We start from the raw sequence: 18,240 nt of genomic DNA on the forward strand, positions 1-18,240 counted from the left end.
TGTCTTTACCTCCCCCACTTTCCACAGGGATTGCTCCATTTGTCTCTTGCGTGCTATTCTCCCTCCTGATACATACCCCTGAAAGTGACTGAAATGCTACACCTGCCCATTTACCTCCTCCCTTACATCCACTACATCCAAACAGTTCTTCACCAGAGAATCCGCTGGGATTGTCAACTATATCTGGTGCTCCTGTTGCAGCCTCCTGTACATTGGTGAAACCCCATGTAAATTGGGGGGCCGCTTTGTCAAGCACCTTCGCACTATCTGCCAAGAGCAGAATTTCACAGTGGCCAGCCATTTTAATTCCTATCATATTGGTCCAGGGCTGCCTCTTTTGCCAAGATGAGGCCACTCTCAGGGTGGAGGAGCAACTCCTTATATTCTGTCTGGATAGCCTCCAACCTGATAGCATAAACATCGATATCTCAGAGTTAAAATTACCCTTCCCTCTTCTTCTGTTTCCCACTGGCCTCTTACCTCTTCTCCTCACCTCCCCCTGGTGCCTCTCCTTCCCTTTCTCCCATGGTGTTCAATCTCCTCTCCTATCAGATTCCTTCTTCTCCAGCTCTTTACCTTTCCCACCCATCTGGCTTCACCTATAATCTTATAGCTAGACAACCTTACCCAGCCCTCCTACCATTTTATTCTGGCGTTTTCCCCCTTCCTTTCCAGTCCTAAAGAAAGATCTCGGCCCAAAGCTTTGACTGTTTATTCATTTCTATAGGTGCTGCCTGATTTGCTGAGTTCCTGCAGCATTTTGTGTGTGTTGCTCTGTTTTAACATTACTGTAAGTCGTCGGTGCCAATATATTAAATTTTATCCATTTTTGATTACCCTAACATGTTGTATTGTTTTAAAGATGTTATATAAATACAATTGTGATTGTTGAAAAAAATTGCAGAAAGTCTGCTTTAAGAGTAAAAGGTCCTGACAATTATAATGCCCTGTCAAATATGAAATTTGATCATTTTTCAGTTACTTATACTAAAACTAATAGATTTTGTAATACCTTGTGTAATTGGTAATTATGGAATTCTGATGGCTCAGTGTTTGGCTTGTTAACTACAAATACAGTGCTGCTTATTATCCTGACCCACTAATTCATTTTAAGTGAATCTTTTCATTTTATGTCAAGCATGGTTTATTTTTCATGGGATCATTAGAAGAGAGAAGTATGATTGCTGCTGAGGAGAAATCTGTTCTGCATTTTCCCCATTTGGATTGGATTTCCTGCAGCAAACATTGTTAAGTAGGTTATGTTTATTTTTTATAAGTACAAGGGATGTCATAAATGGAGGATGGAGTACTTCTCCAGTTCATTGGCTGGTGTGTAAGACTGAGCATCCAAGTCCAACTAATGCCAGGATACAGAAGCTCCAAGCCACAAAAGAGCACTTGCAATGTCGCAATGTGGCTCTGCCAGTTCCAGGATTGTGCTTATCTGGAACATACTAACAGTAAAATTCACTCAGGTTTTTGTAAAGGTTCTGTGTATTTATCAAAATAAGAATGAGTAGAATGTAATGGTCAAGTTAGATTTGGCATCAGTTGGATGTAGATTCAAACTACAATGCAGGGGTGACAGGAAAGAACAGGGAATAATGGGAGTCATGTTGTGTTACCAGTCAATATGAGTTTATTGTCATGTGCATAAGAATGGTGAGGTACAGGTGCAATGAAAACCCGGCTTGCAACAACATCACAACCAATGCATAGAATATAAGTTGTGCATAAATATACAAGGCAATGAAGAAGAAGGGGAAATTAAGACTGCATGCAGACAAGATATACAATTAGAGAGAAATCCATGGTAGTGCAAGAGGTGATCATGGTCTGTTGCTGAGTTAGGGTTAGGGTTGTGGAGGAAAGTAGTTGTTCCTGAACCTCAAGATGTGGTACTTCAGGTGAGAAGAGGGCACAGTGGGGATCCTTGATGTATTTCAAAACATATTTATGGCACCACAATATAAATATGTCACTGTAAGGCATATATAATCTTTGCATGGTAGATACACATAATTTACAATAGCCTCCATCCAATTGGTTAATTCCAGTACTGACGTGAAAAGATTTCACTTTGTCATTTGATTTAACAAGTTCTACACAATCTACAGTTCAAGAGCCAGCCATTCAGCCAATGGATCAACCAGATCAAACTCAAATTTTCAAATGACCGTCGCTCACTCTCGACATCCTATTCTTTATAAATGCATTTAGTTTCTAACTAAATAGGTCAATGCCATCTGATTTAACCACTGCCTATGGGCAAACAAACTACTTTATAATTTATGAGTTGATGTATTGTCAACAGTATTAGATTTAAGCTACTTTGTTCTGGATTCACCAGGAATAGGAAACGGTACTGCTACATGAGTCCAATCAGCTTCTTTCATAAGTAATACACACAAAGTACTGGAAGAACTCAACAGGCCAGGCAGCATCTATGGAAAAGAGCAAGCAGTTGACATTTCGGGTTAAGACCCTTCATCAGGACTGATAAAGTCCGATCCTGATGAAGGGTCCCAGCCTTAAACATTGACTTTACTTTTTTCTCTTTTTCGTTCTTTCACAAGTAATGATTTGTCCTTTATAATAATTGAGGGTAAACGTGGCACCTATTTCAGTACAATAATGAATGTATCTTGAAGGAAATCAGTCTTTTTTCATTATTCGTTGACACATACAGTATATTGAAGATTTGCTGGAGTTCTATCTTTAATGTTTAGTTTAGAATTCAATGGTATGACCATGATAAGGAACAAAATAGCTATTTGAAATCTTTCAAAGTGTGCTTTTGCCTGAACTGAAGAAAGTAAGTGCTCCTATTTCCCAAATAAAAATCACTAGATGTAAATAGCATCCTGAGGCAAAAGGGCCAACTTGCAGAAGCAATTAAAATATAAATCATTCTTTAAATTAATGGCAAATTTGTAAATCTATCTAAAGTTTGGAGAGGAAAAGACAATTCATGTAAATGAAGTTATTTTTCATTTAACTTTGCTAAATGTTTTTTTTTCAGTCCTGGAAGGGTTTTGCAAATAGCTTTTGAAGTGTTGGAAGGACTGGAATATATGAACAGACATGGAATGGTCCATCGAGCCCTTGCACCGCACAACATTCTTCTGGACAGTGAGGTAAATCAATGATAATGTCTTCCTTGTACGGAGAATTTTATGCTTAGAAATTTGTATCAAAATAAAACTCAGATAGTCAGGAATCATTTTTGTCGGAAGTCTTAATAGTATGGCATGTACCACTCCTTATTCCAGTGGCTGGCACGGTAGAATAGTGGTTAGTGTAACACTTCACAGTGCGCGAAGTTCAAAGTAAAGTTTATTATCTAAGTACATAAGTGCCTCCGTATACAACCCTGAAATTCATTTACTTGCGGACAAACTCAATAAATCCAATAACTGTAATAGAGTCAATGAAAGACTGCACCCAACAGGGTGTGCAAGCAATGTGCAAAAGACAACAAACTGTGCAAATCCAAAACTATAAAAAAGAAATAAATAAACAATAAATATTGAGAACATGGGATGAAGTGTCCTTGAAAGTGAGTCCATAAGTGTTGGGAATAGTTCAGTGGTAGGGCAAGTGAAGTTGAGTGAAATTATCCCCTCTGGTTCAAGAGCCTGATAGTTGAAGGGTAATCACTGTTCTCGAACTTGGTGGGGTGTTCCCTGAGGCTCCTGTACCTTCTTCCTGATGGGAGCACTGAGAAGAGAGCATCACCTGAATGGTGGGTGGGGTCCCCTGATGATGGTTGCTGCTTTTGTGCGACAACGCTCTGTGTAGTTGTGCTCAGTGGTGGGTGGGCTTTACTCATGATGGACTGGGCCTTATCCATTACTACTTGTACATCTTTATCTTCAAGGGCTATGGTGTTTCCATTCTAGCCTGTGATACACCCAGTCAATATACTTTCCACTGCACATCTATAGAAAAAGAAGAAATTGGGGTTCAATTTCAGTTGATGTCTGTATGGAGTTTGTATAATCCACTATGTTCTTGGGGTTTGCCTCTAGTTGCTCTGGTTTCCTCCTGCAGTCTAAAGAGTTAGTAAATTGAGGGCATGCTACCTTGACATTAGAAGCGTGGTGACTCTTGCCGGCTAACTCCAGCACGTCCTCAGACTCTGTTGGTCAATGACACAAATGTTGCATTTCACTATGTTTCAGTGTAATTGTGAGAAATAAATATAATCTGATCTCAGAATATGAGTCATAGTGTAGGTGGATGTAGGATACTACTGGGGTTGAAACTTTAATCCAAATGTGCAGCTGGAGCTGGGGTTGGAATCAGGGATGTGATTACGTGTGTGGCTGGTGTTAGTACCAAGTGTGCTTGAATTTTTAAACTTGGTGGTCGGGCACAGCCAAAAGCCTGAGGGTGATGAATTAGTGGAGTATGGCTGCACACTTATCCGGTGCAATAATTAAGCTCTATCATTAATACCAATCTGTTACGGCCACAGAAGACCAACCAACTTGTGACTTTAATGATATTTGGATATGGTTATGAAAGCTCGGTTATGCTACATTTTAGAGTAGTTCAAAAAAGTGTAGTCACATTCTAGAGTGACCTAACCTAAGGACCAGGTATGGGGGTTACCCTAGATTTTGAAGTGTCCTGAGACGAGAGCAAATTTTGAGATTATCAGTGACAACAGAGCAGTTTTTAGGAGCTTTATCATCAGGGAAGCAGGTTTCAAGATAGCTAATTTTGGGGACACTATATGTGGGTTTTGCTGTATGCAGAATCTACTAGGCAGCAAGTTTCAGAATATGCTTTCAGCCCCAAAAATTAGTCAAGTTCAGCATTCCCTTATGATCAATTATGCTGTGTCGTCACGTGATCATGGAAAGGAATTTGTGTTTTGTATTAATTTTTCAACGTGAGTATCAGCTTTAACTTGCGCTCGTATCTCTCATTCATTTCCATTGCATTCAGTGCTTTTCCATTTTCAGTGATTTGTAGTATCCTTGTTAAGTATAAGCTGATAGAACACTTAAAGTATGATTTTAATGTGGGCATTACTTTGATGTAAGGAAACTACATGAACTGTTTAAAATCAACACTGTCCAAGCAATAAGGTTGAGGGGGGACTTGATAGAGATAATTAAAATTATGAGGAGGATAGATAAAGTTGACGTGGATAGGCTTTTTCCATTGAGAGTAGGGGAGATTCAAACAAAAGGACATGAGTTGAGAGTTAGGGGGCAAAAGTTTAGGGGTAACACGAGGGAGAATTTCTTTATTCAGAGAGTGGTAGCTGTGTGGAACGAGCTTCCAGTAGAAGTGGTAGAGGCAGGTTCAATATTCTCATTTAAAGTAAAATTAGATAGGTGTATGGACAGGAAAGGAATGGAGGGTTATGGGCTGAGTGCAGGTCAGTGGGACTAGGTGGGAGTAAGCGTTTGGCACAGACTAGAAGGGCCAAGATGGCCTGTTTCCGTGCTGTAATGGTTATATGGTTAATAAAATGGAGGTAGGGGCAAGGTAAATGACATGCAGCACACCGTGAAAGAATGGCAATTTACTCAGTAAGCATTCTGGTTAAAGAAAGAAGTAAAGAAATTGCTGCAAATTTTCTTAATGAAATTAGAATTGTATGATATGTTCGTGGTGCTGCATTTGGAATATTGTATTAAATGCTGGTTACCTAGCTATAGAAAATAATCTATTAAGCTAGAAAGAATGCAGAAGAGAGCTAAGAGCATATTGCCAGGACTCAAATGTATTGTAGAGAGTTTGAGCTGGCTGGTACTACAGTCATTGGAGCATAGGTCGGAGAATGAGGGGTGATCTTATAAAGCTGTATAAAATCATGAGGGGCATAGATCTTGTAAATTTGCAAAGTTTTTTGCCCAGGTTTGGGAAATCAAGAAAGAGGCATAGATTTAAGGTAAGAGGGGAGAAATTTAACGGGAACCTGAGGGGCATTTTTTTTTAATCCAGATGACGCACTCTATATGGAATAAATGATCTTGTTTATGTGGCATATCGTACAGAGAACTTGGTTTTAATATGTGTTTTTTTATGCTTACAGGGTCACATAAAGCTTGGCAAGTTTGGTCTATATCACATGACTGGATACAACACTGATGTTGACTTCCCTATTGGGTAAGAACACAACGAGAATTCTAAGGGTTAGAAACCACCCACGGTGGTTAATGACAGGAGCAGATACTACTTCTTTGCCCTTTGGGAAAGAATGAATGTACAGGACTTTTTCAGCCCACCAGCAGCTATTAGCAGATCTTTTCTCAAATGGATTCTTGACAGGTTATAAAGTTAAATCTCACATCAGAGATCTGATTGTGTATACCAGGCTGGAATTATTGTGCAGGACTGAGGGGTGCCCTCTTGTAAATAAGATACTTTTTAAATTGAGTTCCTGGTAGCGTGTAGGTATTTCATGTTGCCCTGGTGAATAATAACCAAAATTCTGTTGTTTGAATTCATACTCTGGATTTTAAACTTATGGCTATTTATAAAACATTGCTACATCCAAATTAGTTTTTTGATTTTATGTTATTGGCTATGTTTAAAGCCCTTCATACGCTTTGTGTTGTCTGTATTCTTTTTTGTAAAGTAAAATGAGAAAAACATGAAAAGAATTTCATCAGCACATTTGGAACAAAAACCAACAATGAACACACAGCCATGTTTGTGTAATAACGTATGAACCTCAGGGTTGTAAATCATGCGAGGTTGAACTGAGTACCCATACTTGTGCCTACATATCCAGTCAGTGTTCAGTTTATTTTTACATGTCTGGTTTAAAAAGTTGTTACTGAACAAGCACTTGGGATAGACTGAATAGAACCTGATTCAAAGAAGTATGTTTGAATCACAGAAATTGCAGTCTCTCATTAATAGTTAAAGTACCTTCCAAATATATGGACCTGACTTGCACTACCTTACTTTCCCTTTTCTATTTTCTAATTATGATTTATAATTTAAATTTTTATTATATTTACTTCGATTTGTACTTCAGGGAGCTTGAAGCGCAGAAATAAATATCACTGTGATGATTGTACGCTCTATTGTCAATTGTTTGGTGACAATAAAGTAAAGTAGTTAAACTTGGATTTGGGCAAATACACGCATATCCTGGTGCGGTGTCCATATAGCATGCACACTGGGATCACCAGATTCAAAAACTACTTTCCCCAAGCAGTAAGGCTGTTCACTAACCCACCCCTCCTCACCCGCCACCACCACTATCTTATCATTTATTGTCAGAGTCCCACTTCTGTGCTTTGCATCATTTATGGACATACAATCAATCTACACATATAAGCTATCTTATGTATTCATATCCATTTCGTTTTTTTATTATTGTGTTCTCTATCTTATTGTGTTTTTTTGTACTGCATTGGATCTGGAGTACAATTATTACATTCTCCTTTACACTTGTGTACTAGAAATTACATTAAACAATCTTGATTCTTGATCTTGAATCAATATAATTTTAGATAGCAATTTATAAAGTTTAGCAACTGTTTGACTGTGAACTAAAGGAACACTTTGAGTGTCTTTGGGCAATAAGTCTTGCCTTACAAAATCAACTAACTTACACATTAACTATATGGATATTTATGGGTTATTTTCAGATATCCTTCCTACTTGGCACCTGAAGTTATCGCTCAAGGACTGCTGAAGCCCTGCGACCACACAAGGAGTGAGAGTTCATCACGCTCAGGTCCCAAAGTGGATGTGTGGTCTCTTGGTGTGATACTCCTTGAACTTTGTGTGGTATGTGGCAGAACTCTCTTTGTAAACTCACTGACCGCATGGTGTGATTAACATACCTTTTAGTGATACAAACTATACAATAAACATGGCTATTTGAACCTAACCAATCCTTTGGCAGATTAAAGTATTAAAATTACAGGCCTTGGAATTGGCTGTGGCTCAGTAGTTGGAATATTATGTCCAAACTAATCTTTCATTGTACATCCTGATGAAGGTAAGGCTAAATTTTGAATTTATGCTGGGGGATGCATTTGATAGAGGTGATCTTCAGCATGCAGAATATACAGGTGTCAGTGCAGCACATCTCTCATCTTATTCAAGCAACTGATTCATTACTATGTAACTTCTGGGCTTCAACGCCCCCCCCCCCCCCCAGTGAAGCAGCAGATCTGATATTAAACCATGGATTTCATTATTAAACATATATCTGGGATCCAAAAATGAGAATTAAGAGAATGGATATACTACCTGGACATACTAACAGAAGCTCTCAGGACCTAGATGGATACACTGTTCCCTAGCATCTTGGGAGACCAAGAATAGCATTTCAAGAGGTATTTTAGAATGGGCACAGTTGACCTAGGAATGTGATATAATTCCTAGAGCTATTAATTTCATTCAATAAAATAAAAAAGAATATAATGAAGTATAGCTAGTGTTCCATTGTTTAAGAAAGGCTCTAAAAATTAACCAGGAAATTATGGGCCAGTGGGCCTGAGATCACCAATGAGTAACTTACTGGAAGCTATTCTAAGGGAATGGATATATAAGTATTTGAATAGACAGGGACTGATTAAGGATATTTAACATGACTTTGTGCATGGTAGGCTTTGCCTAATGAATCTTAGAGAGTTTTTCGAGGAAGTTACCAGGAAATATGATGAAGACAAGGCAATGGATGTTGTCTACATGGACTTTAGCAAGGCGTTTGACAAGATCCTGCATGAGAGGTTGGTCAAAAAGGTTCAGTTGCTCAGTGTAAATTAGTTTTGACATTGGCTTTGTGGTAGAAGCCTGATAGTGATAGTAGATGGTTACATTTTTTGACTGGAAGCCTGTGACTAGTGGAGTAATGCAGGGATCGGTGCTGGGTCTGTTGTTACTTGTCATCTATATCAATGATCTGGATGTTAATGTGGTTAACTGGATCAGCAAATTTGCGGATGACACCAAGATTGGGTGTGTAGTGGACAGTTAGAAACCACAGGGGTACTCTGCACTGTCTGCCTAGCTCCTTTTCCCATTCTACAGTCACCCAGTTACCTGTGCCCTCTACCACTCTGAATGGCCTGTCAATCAACCCTTCAGCTTCCCAGATGATCTAGAGTTCATTCAGCTTTATCTCCAATTCCTTGAAACGATCTGAAAGAAGCTGTAGCTGGTTGCATTCTTGCAGGTGAAGTCGTTATGGACATTGGAGTTCTCCCTGCCTTCGCACATCCCACGAGAGGAGCATTCCATTATCTTGCCTCGTGTTCCCACTGTTCAAAATGTGCAGTAAGAAAGCAAGAAAAATTAAATGAAAAAAAAATCGACCTACAGCCTCCACCTCTCCTCTGTGAGCTATAACGTGAACTTCCCACGCTAATACTGGCCCATTCACACAATGGCTGCACCGCTTAAACCTAATTTCTTTTTATTGGCCCTGGCCAAGAGCCTGATTACGTGCAATCCAGTGTCTTCTTCGGAACTGCATGCATGAGGGACTGCACGTTTATAGCCCAGCGGTGGCGGTTGGTGCGGTATGGACAAGACAGGACACAGAATGTCCCAACTACCCCTGCTCACTTCTTTTAAATACTCTCTACCGCTATGCAATCCAACGTCTCCAAGGGGTTTGTGGTGCGCAGAATACATCCAGAATGATATTGTTCCCATGACGAAGACGTAGTTCTCTCAGCTCATGATTTCAGAGTAGCCGTTTATCTCGTTATTTGTTCAGGAGGGAAAATTCACATCTAATTTATTAAACATTTTGGAGTCACCATAGTCTTTTTTTCCTTGTTCATGACTTTTACTTCTGATTTCCTCCCCTCATAAACCACCTTATATAATGATGGTGAAAGAATTGACTTGGACAATTGCATTCAAAAAGAATTCTGGATACTAAATTGCAGACACAAACAGTAAAAATATGAAACAGAAGCTTTGATTCTTGAAAGAATGTAACTAAGGCAACCTAGCAGTCATGTAGTAAATATTAGAGACTAATAGTGATGAAAACAGTCATGAAACGGTGGATATATTCAAATCGCATGTGGTAAACCAGCCAAAGACAGTTCGCTCTGAGGTTTGTAGATGCTAGATTTGCCCTTTTGTTTTTCTGCATTTGTTTTCCTATTGCTATAGTATATATTTTCAAAACTAAATGTGCAATAAGATATGTGAGCAAAACTAAATATCATAGGACCTTCTGATGAGTTTATGGACTTCAAAGCACCATTAACTTATTCACTCATCTGTTCAAGATAATGGGCTTTGTGTTAAATGTATGGAACATAAAAGTCTTCAACCAAGTTGTCCCACCCACGCCACACTGCACCATCAATTCCCAGATCCATGGTAATTGTAAATATCCATGGTGACAACCTGGAAAATTTAGATCACTGAGTACCTGGGGTTGGGGGTGGGGCACGGGAAGACTTAACTTCTGAAAAAGTCAGCATTAATAGTGAAGATCATCACTTCTAGTGTATTGCATGAGCTCAGCCTTCAAGTAAAAGTGTTTATAATTGACCACCTCAAATCCAGCAATAAGCTTACAGGCAATAGTAATCCCCATTTACCTGAACACTTGAGAGACTTGAACTTCCTCCAGCAGGCCATTCAAAGATTGTAAGACATAGGACCAGAATTAGACAATTCTGGACCATTCCATCATGGCTGATTTATTACCCCTTCCAATCCCATTCTCCTGCCTTCTCCCCGTAACCTCTGGCACCCTTACTAATCAATAACCTATCAATGTTTGCTGTAAATATACTCAATGACTTGTCTCAGCAGCTGTCTGTGGCATTGACTTCCTCAGGTTCACCACCCTCTGGCTGAAGAAGTTTCTCCTCATCTCTGTTCTACAGGGACGTCCTTCTATTCTGAGGCTCTACCCTCTGATCCTGGACTCCCTTACTAAAAAAAATTTCCTCTCCACATTTATTCTATCTAGGCTTTCACTACTCAATAGGTTTCAATGAGATCTCCCCTCATTGTTCTATACTGTGGTGAGTACAGGCCCAGAGCCATCAAATGTTTCTCATATATTGACCATGTCATGCCCAGATTCACTCTCGTGAACCTCTGTATCCTCTTCAATGCCAGCACATTCTTTGTTAGATAAGGGACACAAAGCTGCTCAAAATACCACAAGTGCGTTCAGATCAATGCCTTCAAAAGCCTCAGCATTACATCCTTGCCTACCAAACAAACATCTGGCTCAACAAGCCGTTTCACACAGCAATTCACCTAGTTAACTCTAGCCTAATCATAGGATGATTTCCAATGACTAATTAACCAACTTCACCTATACTGTTTTGGACTGTGGAAGGAAACGCTTATGGTCATGTGGAGAATGTGCAAACTCCTTAAAGAAGGTGCTGGAAGACAGCAAACTCTTGATTTCCCGATCTGTAATAGTGTTGAACTAATCGCTATGCTACCGTGATGCCCTCTAGTTCTCTCGGAATGAATGCTAACATTGGCTTTTGCTTTCCTTACCCACCGACTCAACGTGCAAGTTGGGAATTCTGCATGAGGGCCCCCCAAGTCCCTATGCATCTCATTTCAAAGGTTTCAAAGGTACAATTTAATGTAAGAGAAATGTACAATATACATCCTGAAATGATTTTTCTTCACAACCATCCACAAAAACAGAGGAGTGCCCCAAAGAATGGATGACAGTTAAATGTTAGAACCCCAAAGTCCCCCGAACTCCCCTCCCTCTCATGTGTACACAGCAGCAAGCAAGAAACCCCCCCTCCCCTCCCCCCACTAGCAAAAAGAAAGTGGAATCATGAGAGAGGTGATAGGCAGCTAGAGGAGGAGGTGGAGTGAAACTGGGATGGGGGAAGGAGGGGGAGGGAATTACCAGAAGTTGGAGAATTCATGCCAAGGGACTTCTACTACCCATAGTGCTTTCCCCTTACATTCCTTCTTTGCCTCTCCTGCCTATCCCCTCCCTGCTTCCCCTTCCCTACCCCTTGATCTTTCCTCTGATTGGTTTTTCACTTGGCACCTATCAGCCTTCTCCTTCCCACCCTCTCCCCACCTTCTTTATAGGGCCCCGCCCCCTCCCTCTTCAGTCCTGACGAAGGGTCTTGGCCTAAAACTGCTCGTTTCCATGGATGCTGCCCGACCTGTTGAGTTCCTCCAGCTTGTAAGTGTTCCCCAGAAATCTCTTTCCCTCTAGCCTTAAAAGTCTTTGATTCAGTAGTATTAAACATGTACAGCCTGCTCAGATGAACGCTTATTTTTATTGTTTTTCTGTTTTCAAACCAATGTCATTAACCTTTTAACGTTTTATCATTGTTCTGACTCCGTCTTATTGCATTATCTTAGACAAACTAGAGATTCTTTGTTAAACATTGTGTAAATCTGAAACCACTGACTTCATAGTCATGTCTCTGATTCCATCCCTCATTCCACCTGCTGTTACCAGCTTCGCTTCCCAAATTTATTAATCACTAATTGATCTCCTATGGCAGGAAAGACCTTTCATTCAGGTGAATGGAAGTCCGTCACTAACTTTAACTGTTGGGAGCCGAGATAATCCAATCCCCATTTATTTTGTAATATAGATTCTTTCCATTATACGGCATCTGCTATTGATCTGCCCACCATGCAAAGGTATCTGTTTCTATCAAAACCTTCTGCATTCTTTGAAAACTCACTATGTGGTTTGTATTTTTTTTTATTGCAAACTGTACAGACTGATCTAAGTTATAACCTCCCAGGTGCAGAGTCACCATGAGTATCTCCTTTAACTTACTTGCTCTCTCTATCTCTAAGGTGTTATAGGCAATACTATTTGGAAGCTTGCATACGCAGATCCTATATAATAATTAAAAAAATATTCTGCTTGATCAACACACTCAAGATGCAGGAGGAACAAATCAGGCAGCATCTTTATAGTGGAATAAACGGTTGATATTTCAGGCTGAGACGCTTCATCAGGACTGGAAAGGAAGGGGGCAGAAGCCAGAATAAAAAGATGAGGGGAGAGGAGGGAGTACAAGCTTATGGTTTAGGGGGAAGGGGGAGGAGGAGGAGAGTGGATGAAGTATGAAGCTGGAAGGTGAAAGGTAGAAGAGCTAAGGAGCCAAGGAAGAAAGAATATAATAGGAGAGGACAGTGGTCCATGGAAGAAAGGGAAGGACTGAAAAAGGAAAGGGAGGAATTGAAAAAATGTCTGGGAGTGTGCAGTGGCATAAGATTTTGCGGCATAGATTTATTTGCATTAAGCTACATCTGCATTTGATCAACCGATATGCTGATATGCCCATTTTCTATCAAAACCTCCTGCATTCTTCTTTGAAAGTTCACTGCACTGCCTACAGCTATTGAAACTGAAGCATATGTGGTGCAGTGTGAAGACTAAATTAGTAGATTACACCAGGAGTTCATGCTAAGCAAAAGGCAGAACCTCTTTAATATCATTTGCAGACAAATTGTATTTAACAAATGTTATGTAAATAAAAATCATATGTTGGGCTAAAAACATTACTGCTTATTGTTTTATTCAGGGCCATAAACTACTCCAGAACGTGGATATTTCTGAAAGGCTAAAATTGATCTTAAATCTAGGTATGTTGCTTTTTCTGATCCTCGGTGTTAATGCTGATCTTGTCTTCCCACATTGTACTTATTTGTGGTTTGTTTTGCAGATTGTGTGGACGACATCGTGACTGTTATGGCTGAAACGCATGGCTGCTTCAGTATAACCACGGTTTGCTACTTGCTTTGTTAATAATAACTGCAACATAATTATTTGATACTTATGATTAGTTGGTTGACATCTTGACATTTTACAATACCTTATAATGGTGATAATAATATAACTGAGAGATCTTTACTTTTTTTTAAATTAGAAAAAAATAGTGAAAATATTCAGCAGATCAGCCAGTGAGAGAAGAAGCGATATTTTACAGTGATCTTTCATCTGTTTTCATGAAACTATTTCTGTTTCCCCAGTATTTTGCTTTTGTAGTCTCATGATTTTGTTTCCTTTAGTGATTATTTCTCTATTTTTCTACCCTTCCTCCCACATGTCCAAAATGTACATTCAGTGGCCACTTTATTAGGTAAACTTTTCTAGTACTGGGTAGGAACTCTCCCCCTTTGCTCCCAGAACAGCCTGACTTCTCCATGGCATGGATTCAGCAAGGTGCTGGAAACATTCGTTGGAGATTCTGGTATATGTTGACATGTGAGCATCTTGTCATTGTGCATAGTTGCTGCGGATTTGTTGGCTGCACAGTCACAATGTGAATCTGCTGTTCCGCTACATCCCAAAGGTGCTCGATTAGATTGAAATCTGGTGACAGTGGAGTCCATTAAAGTACACTGAACTCATCTTTATGAACCAACTTGAGATGACGTGTGCTTTCTGACATGGCATATTATCCTGCTAGAAGTAACCATTAGAAAATGTATAGACTGGTCTTTAAGGGATGCAGATGGACAGCAACAATACTCAGCTAGGCTGTTTCATTTAAATGATGCTCAATAGGTATTTAAGGTCCTAATGTGTGCAAGAAAACATTCCCCACACCATTACACCACCACCAGCTTGACGTATTGACACAAGACAGGAGATATAATGTATGGATCTATTTCTATGATGCACCCCCCCCAGCACTACTGTCGTCTGCACATACGCTGTTATCTATGCATGTGCATCTCTCTCCCTCTCCCCTCCCTCCCCTCCCCTCACCAGTTGGAGCTTTCTGCCGTGTGTGTGCTTTTATTTAATATCTGTGTAGTTCTGCACAGACACAACAGGATGGATTCATGTTGTTCATGCCAAATTCTGCCCTGCCATCTGCATGTTCCAGCAGAAATCAAGTTTCATCAGACTAGGCGATGTTTTTCCAACCTTTAACTGCAGATTTGGTGAGACAACAGTGCATGTGCATACAACAGATCAATCTGTAGTGTTGAGGTGGGGGTGGGGGGGGTCATTGTTCTAAAAGAAATAGATCCACTGTAGCCTCAGCTTCTTGTTCTTAGCTGACAGGAGGGGAACTCAGTGTGGTCTTCTGCTCCTCCAGCCCATCTGCTTCAACATCCAGTGTGTTGTGTGTTCAGAGATGCTCTTCTGTGCACCAGTGATGTAATGGGTTATTTGAATTACCATTGTTTTCCTGTCAGCCTAAACCAGTCTGGCCATTTTCCTCTGACCTCACTCATTTACAAGGAATTTTCGCCCATGGAACTGCAGCTCACTGGATTTTTTTTTCATGCCATTCTCTATAAACTCTAGAGACTGTTGTGTGTGAAAACGCCAGGACATCAGCAGTTTCTGAGATACACAAACCACTATGTCTGGCACCAAGTATCATTCCACAGTCAAAGTCACTTAGATCATATTTCTTCCCCATTCTGATGTTTGGTCTGAACAACAGCTAAAGCTCTTGACCATGTTTGCATACTTTTATGCATTGAGCTGCTGCCATGTGATTTGCTGCTTAGATAGACGCATTAAAAATCTGTTGGAATTCTTTGAGGAACTAACAGGCAGGATAGACAAAGGAGAGTCAATGGATGTTGTTTACTTGGATTTTCAGCAGGCCTTTGACAAGAAGCTGCGTATGAGGCTGCTTAACAAGTTAAGTGTCCATTGTATTACAGGAAAGATACTAGCATGGATAGAAGATTTGCTGGCAGGCATTTCCTTATCCACTCTCAGTCCATGTCAGACTGCTCACAAATCCTTGCTCCCCTGTACTCTTGGGTATCAATGCCTATTTTGAAAGTCAGTGGCCATCTCTGGATCTCTTGACACAAGATCCAAACAAAACTGATCACTGCTTCCAAAACAAGATGTTAACCTTAATATTTTGGATTGTTTTAGATTCGCAATGCACGTGCTTATCTATAAGTAAAAACACTTGTCAACATGAATCATGAGGGTCTAGAAACTAACAAATATAACAGCAGCATGAAAAGGAGCAGGAATAGGCTATATGATCCTCAGCCTATTCTGTTAGCCACGGATCAAGATCATGACTCATTCTCAGCCCCAAATCCAGTTTCCTGGCTAATCCTCAGATAGGGAGCCACGGTAGCGTAGAGGTGAGCACCACGCTATTCCGGCTCAGGGTTTGAAGTTCAATTCCAACGTATTCTGTATGAAGATTGTACATCTCCCCATGGAATGCGTGGATTTGTCTCCAGGTTATGTCCCACAGTCCAAAGATGTACCGGTTAGAGGGTTAATTGGTCATTGTAAATTGTCCTCTGATTAGGCTAGGGTTAAATCAAGGGTTCTTAGGCAGTACGGCTCAAGAGGCCAGAAGGGCCTAATCCAAGCTGTATTTCTAAATAAATAAATCTCTCAATTTTCTGAATTTCCAAAAACATTTCAACCACAACATATTATCTTTATGACTAGGGTATTCCAATGATTCCTTGAAGCAAAATCTGACCAGTTCCCCTCCAACACTGCCCTCCTCCATGTGGTGGAACTGGTCCTCACCCTCAAGTTTCTTCCACCTTCTCCAAATTCAAGGTGTAGCCATGGACACCTGCATGTGCTTCAGCTATACCTGCCTTTTCATTCGCTATGTTCATGTTCCAAGCCTTCCCTTGTAATGCTCCCCAACCCTTTCTGCGCTACATTGATGATTGCATTGGTGCTGCTTCATTCACCCATGCAGACCTTGTCAATTTCATCAACTTTATCTCCAGCTTTCCCCTTGCCCTTAAATTCACTTGGCTCATTTCTGACACCTCTCTCCCCTTTCTTCATCTCTTTGTCTCCATCATTAGAGCCAAACTGTCTGCCGATGTCTTATAAACCCACCGATTCCCACTGTCTTGACAATACCTTTTCCCACCCTGCCTCATGTTAAAAAAATTTTATTCCCTTTTCTCAGTTCCTTTGTCTCTGCTACATCTGTTCCCAGATGAGGCTTTCTTTACCAGGACATTAGTGGTGTCCTTTTTTAAAGAATGGGGTTTCCCTCTTCTGGCATTAATGTTGCCCTCACCTGCATCTCCTCCGTTTCCTAGACATCTGGCGTCCTTTGTCTTCCCACCCCCTCAACAGGATAGAGTTCCTCTTTTCCCCATTTATCACCCCATGAGCCTCTATATCCAAAATGTCTTTCTCCACAACCTCCACCATCTTCGATGGGACCCTACCACCAAACACATCTTTACATTCCTTCAACAACACACACAAAATGCTGGTAGAACACAGCAGGCTAGGCAGCATCTATAGGGAGAAGTGATGTCGACGTTTCGGGCCGAGACCCTTCGTCAGGACTAACCGAAAGGAAAGATAGTAAGAGATTTGAAAGTAGAGGGGCGAGGGGGAAATGCGAAATGATAGGAGTAGACCGGAGGGGGTGGGATGAAGCTAAGAGCTGGAAAGGTGATTGGCGACAGTGATACAGAGCTGGAGAAGGGAAAGGATCATGGGACGGGAGGCCTCAGGAGAAAGAAAGGAGTGGTGGGGGAGCACCAGGGCGAGATGGAGAACAGGCAAACAACTAAATATGTCAGGGATGGGGTAAGAAGGGGAGGAGGGGTATTAACGGAAGTTAGAGAACTCAATGTTCATGCCATCAGGTTAGAGGCTACACAGCCAGTATATAAGGTGTTGTTCCTCCAACCTGAGTTTGGATTCATTTTGACAATAGAGGAGACCACGGATAGACATATCAGAATGGGAATGGGACGTGGAATTAAAATGTGGGAGATCCTGCTTTTTCCGGCGGAACGAGCGTAGGTGTTCCACGAAACGGTCTCCCAGTCTGCGTCGGGTCTCACCAATATATAAAAGGCCACACCGGGAGCACCGGACACAGTATACCACACCAGCCGACTCACAGGTGAAGTGTCGCCTCACCTAGAAGGACTGTCTGGGGCCCTGAATGGTGGTGAGGGAGGAAGTGTAAGGGCAGGTGTAGCACTTGTTCCATTTACAAGGATAAGTGCCAGGAGGGAGATCGGTGGGAAGGGATGGAGGGGACAAGTGGACAAGGGAATCGCTTAGGGAGCGATCCCTGCGAAAAGCAGAAAGGGGGGGAGGGAAAAATGTGTTTGGTAGAGGGATCCCGTTGGAGGTGGCGGAAGTTACAGAGAATTATATGTTGGACCTGGAGGCTGGTGGGGTCGTAGGTGAGGACAAGGGGAACCCTATCCTGAGTGGGGTGGCGGGTGGATGGGGTGAGGGCAGATGTGCATGATATGGGAGAGATGCGTTTGAGAGCAGAGTCGATGGTGGAGGAAGGGAAGCCCCTTTGTTTAAAAAAG

At 41.0% G+C, this 18,240-nt stretch overlaps 1 protein-coding gene across 2 annotated transcripts in view; it reads left to right on the top strand.

Annotated features, from left to right (window-relative positions):
* The window catches only part of tbck (TBC1 domain containing kinase), a 229,090-nt gene that overhangs the window by 42,814 nt on the left and 168,036 nt on the right, over window positions 1-18,240 (top strand). For both annotated transcript variants that reach the window (XM_059965386.1, XM_059965385.1), the window contains exons 4-8: window positions 3,023-3,137; window positions 6,056-6,129; window positions 7,626-7,767; window positions 13,503-13,563; window positions 13,644-13,705. In XM_059965386.1, coding sequence (XP_059821369.1) covers window positions 3,023-3,137; window positions 6,056-6,129; window positions 7,626-7,767; window positions 13,503-13,563; window positions 13,644-13,705 — 454 coding nt within the window. The remainder of the gene's footprint in view (window positions 1-3,022; window positions 3,138-6,055; window positions 6,130-7,625; window positions 7,768-13,502; window positions 13,564-13,643; window positions 13,706-18,240) is intronic.

This window comes from Hypanus sabinus, chromosome 3, assembly GCF_030144855.1.
Source record: "Hypanus sabinus isolate sHypSab1 chromosome 3, sHypSab1.hap1, whole genome shotgun sequence".
NCBI classification, from domain to species: domain Eukaryota; kingdom Metazoa; phylum Chordata; class Chondrichthyes; order Myliobatiformes; family Dasyatidae; genus Hypanus; species Hypanus sabinus.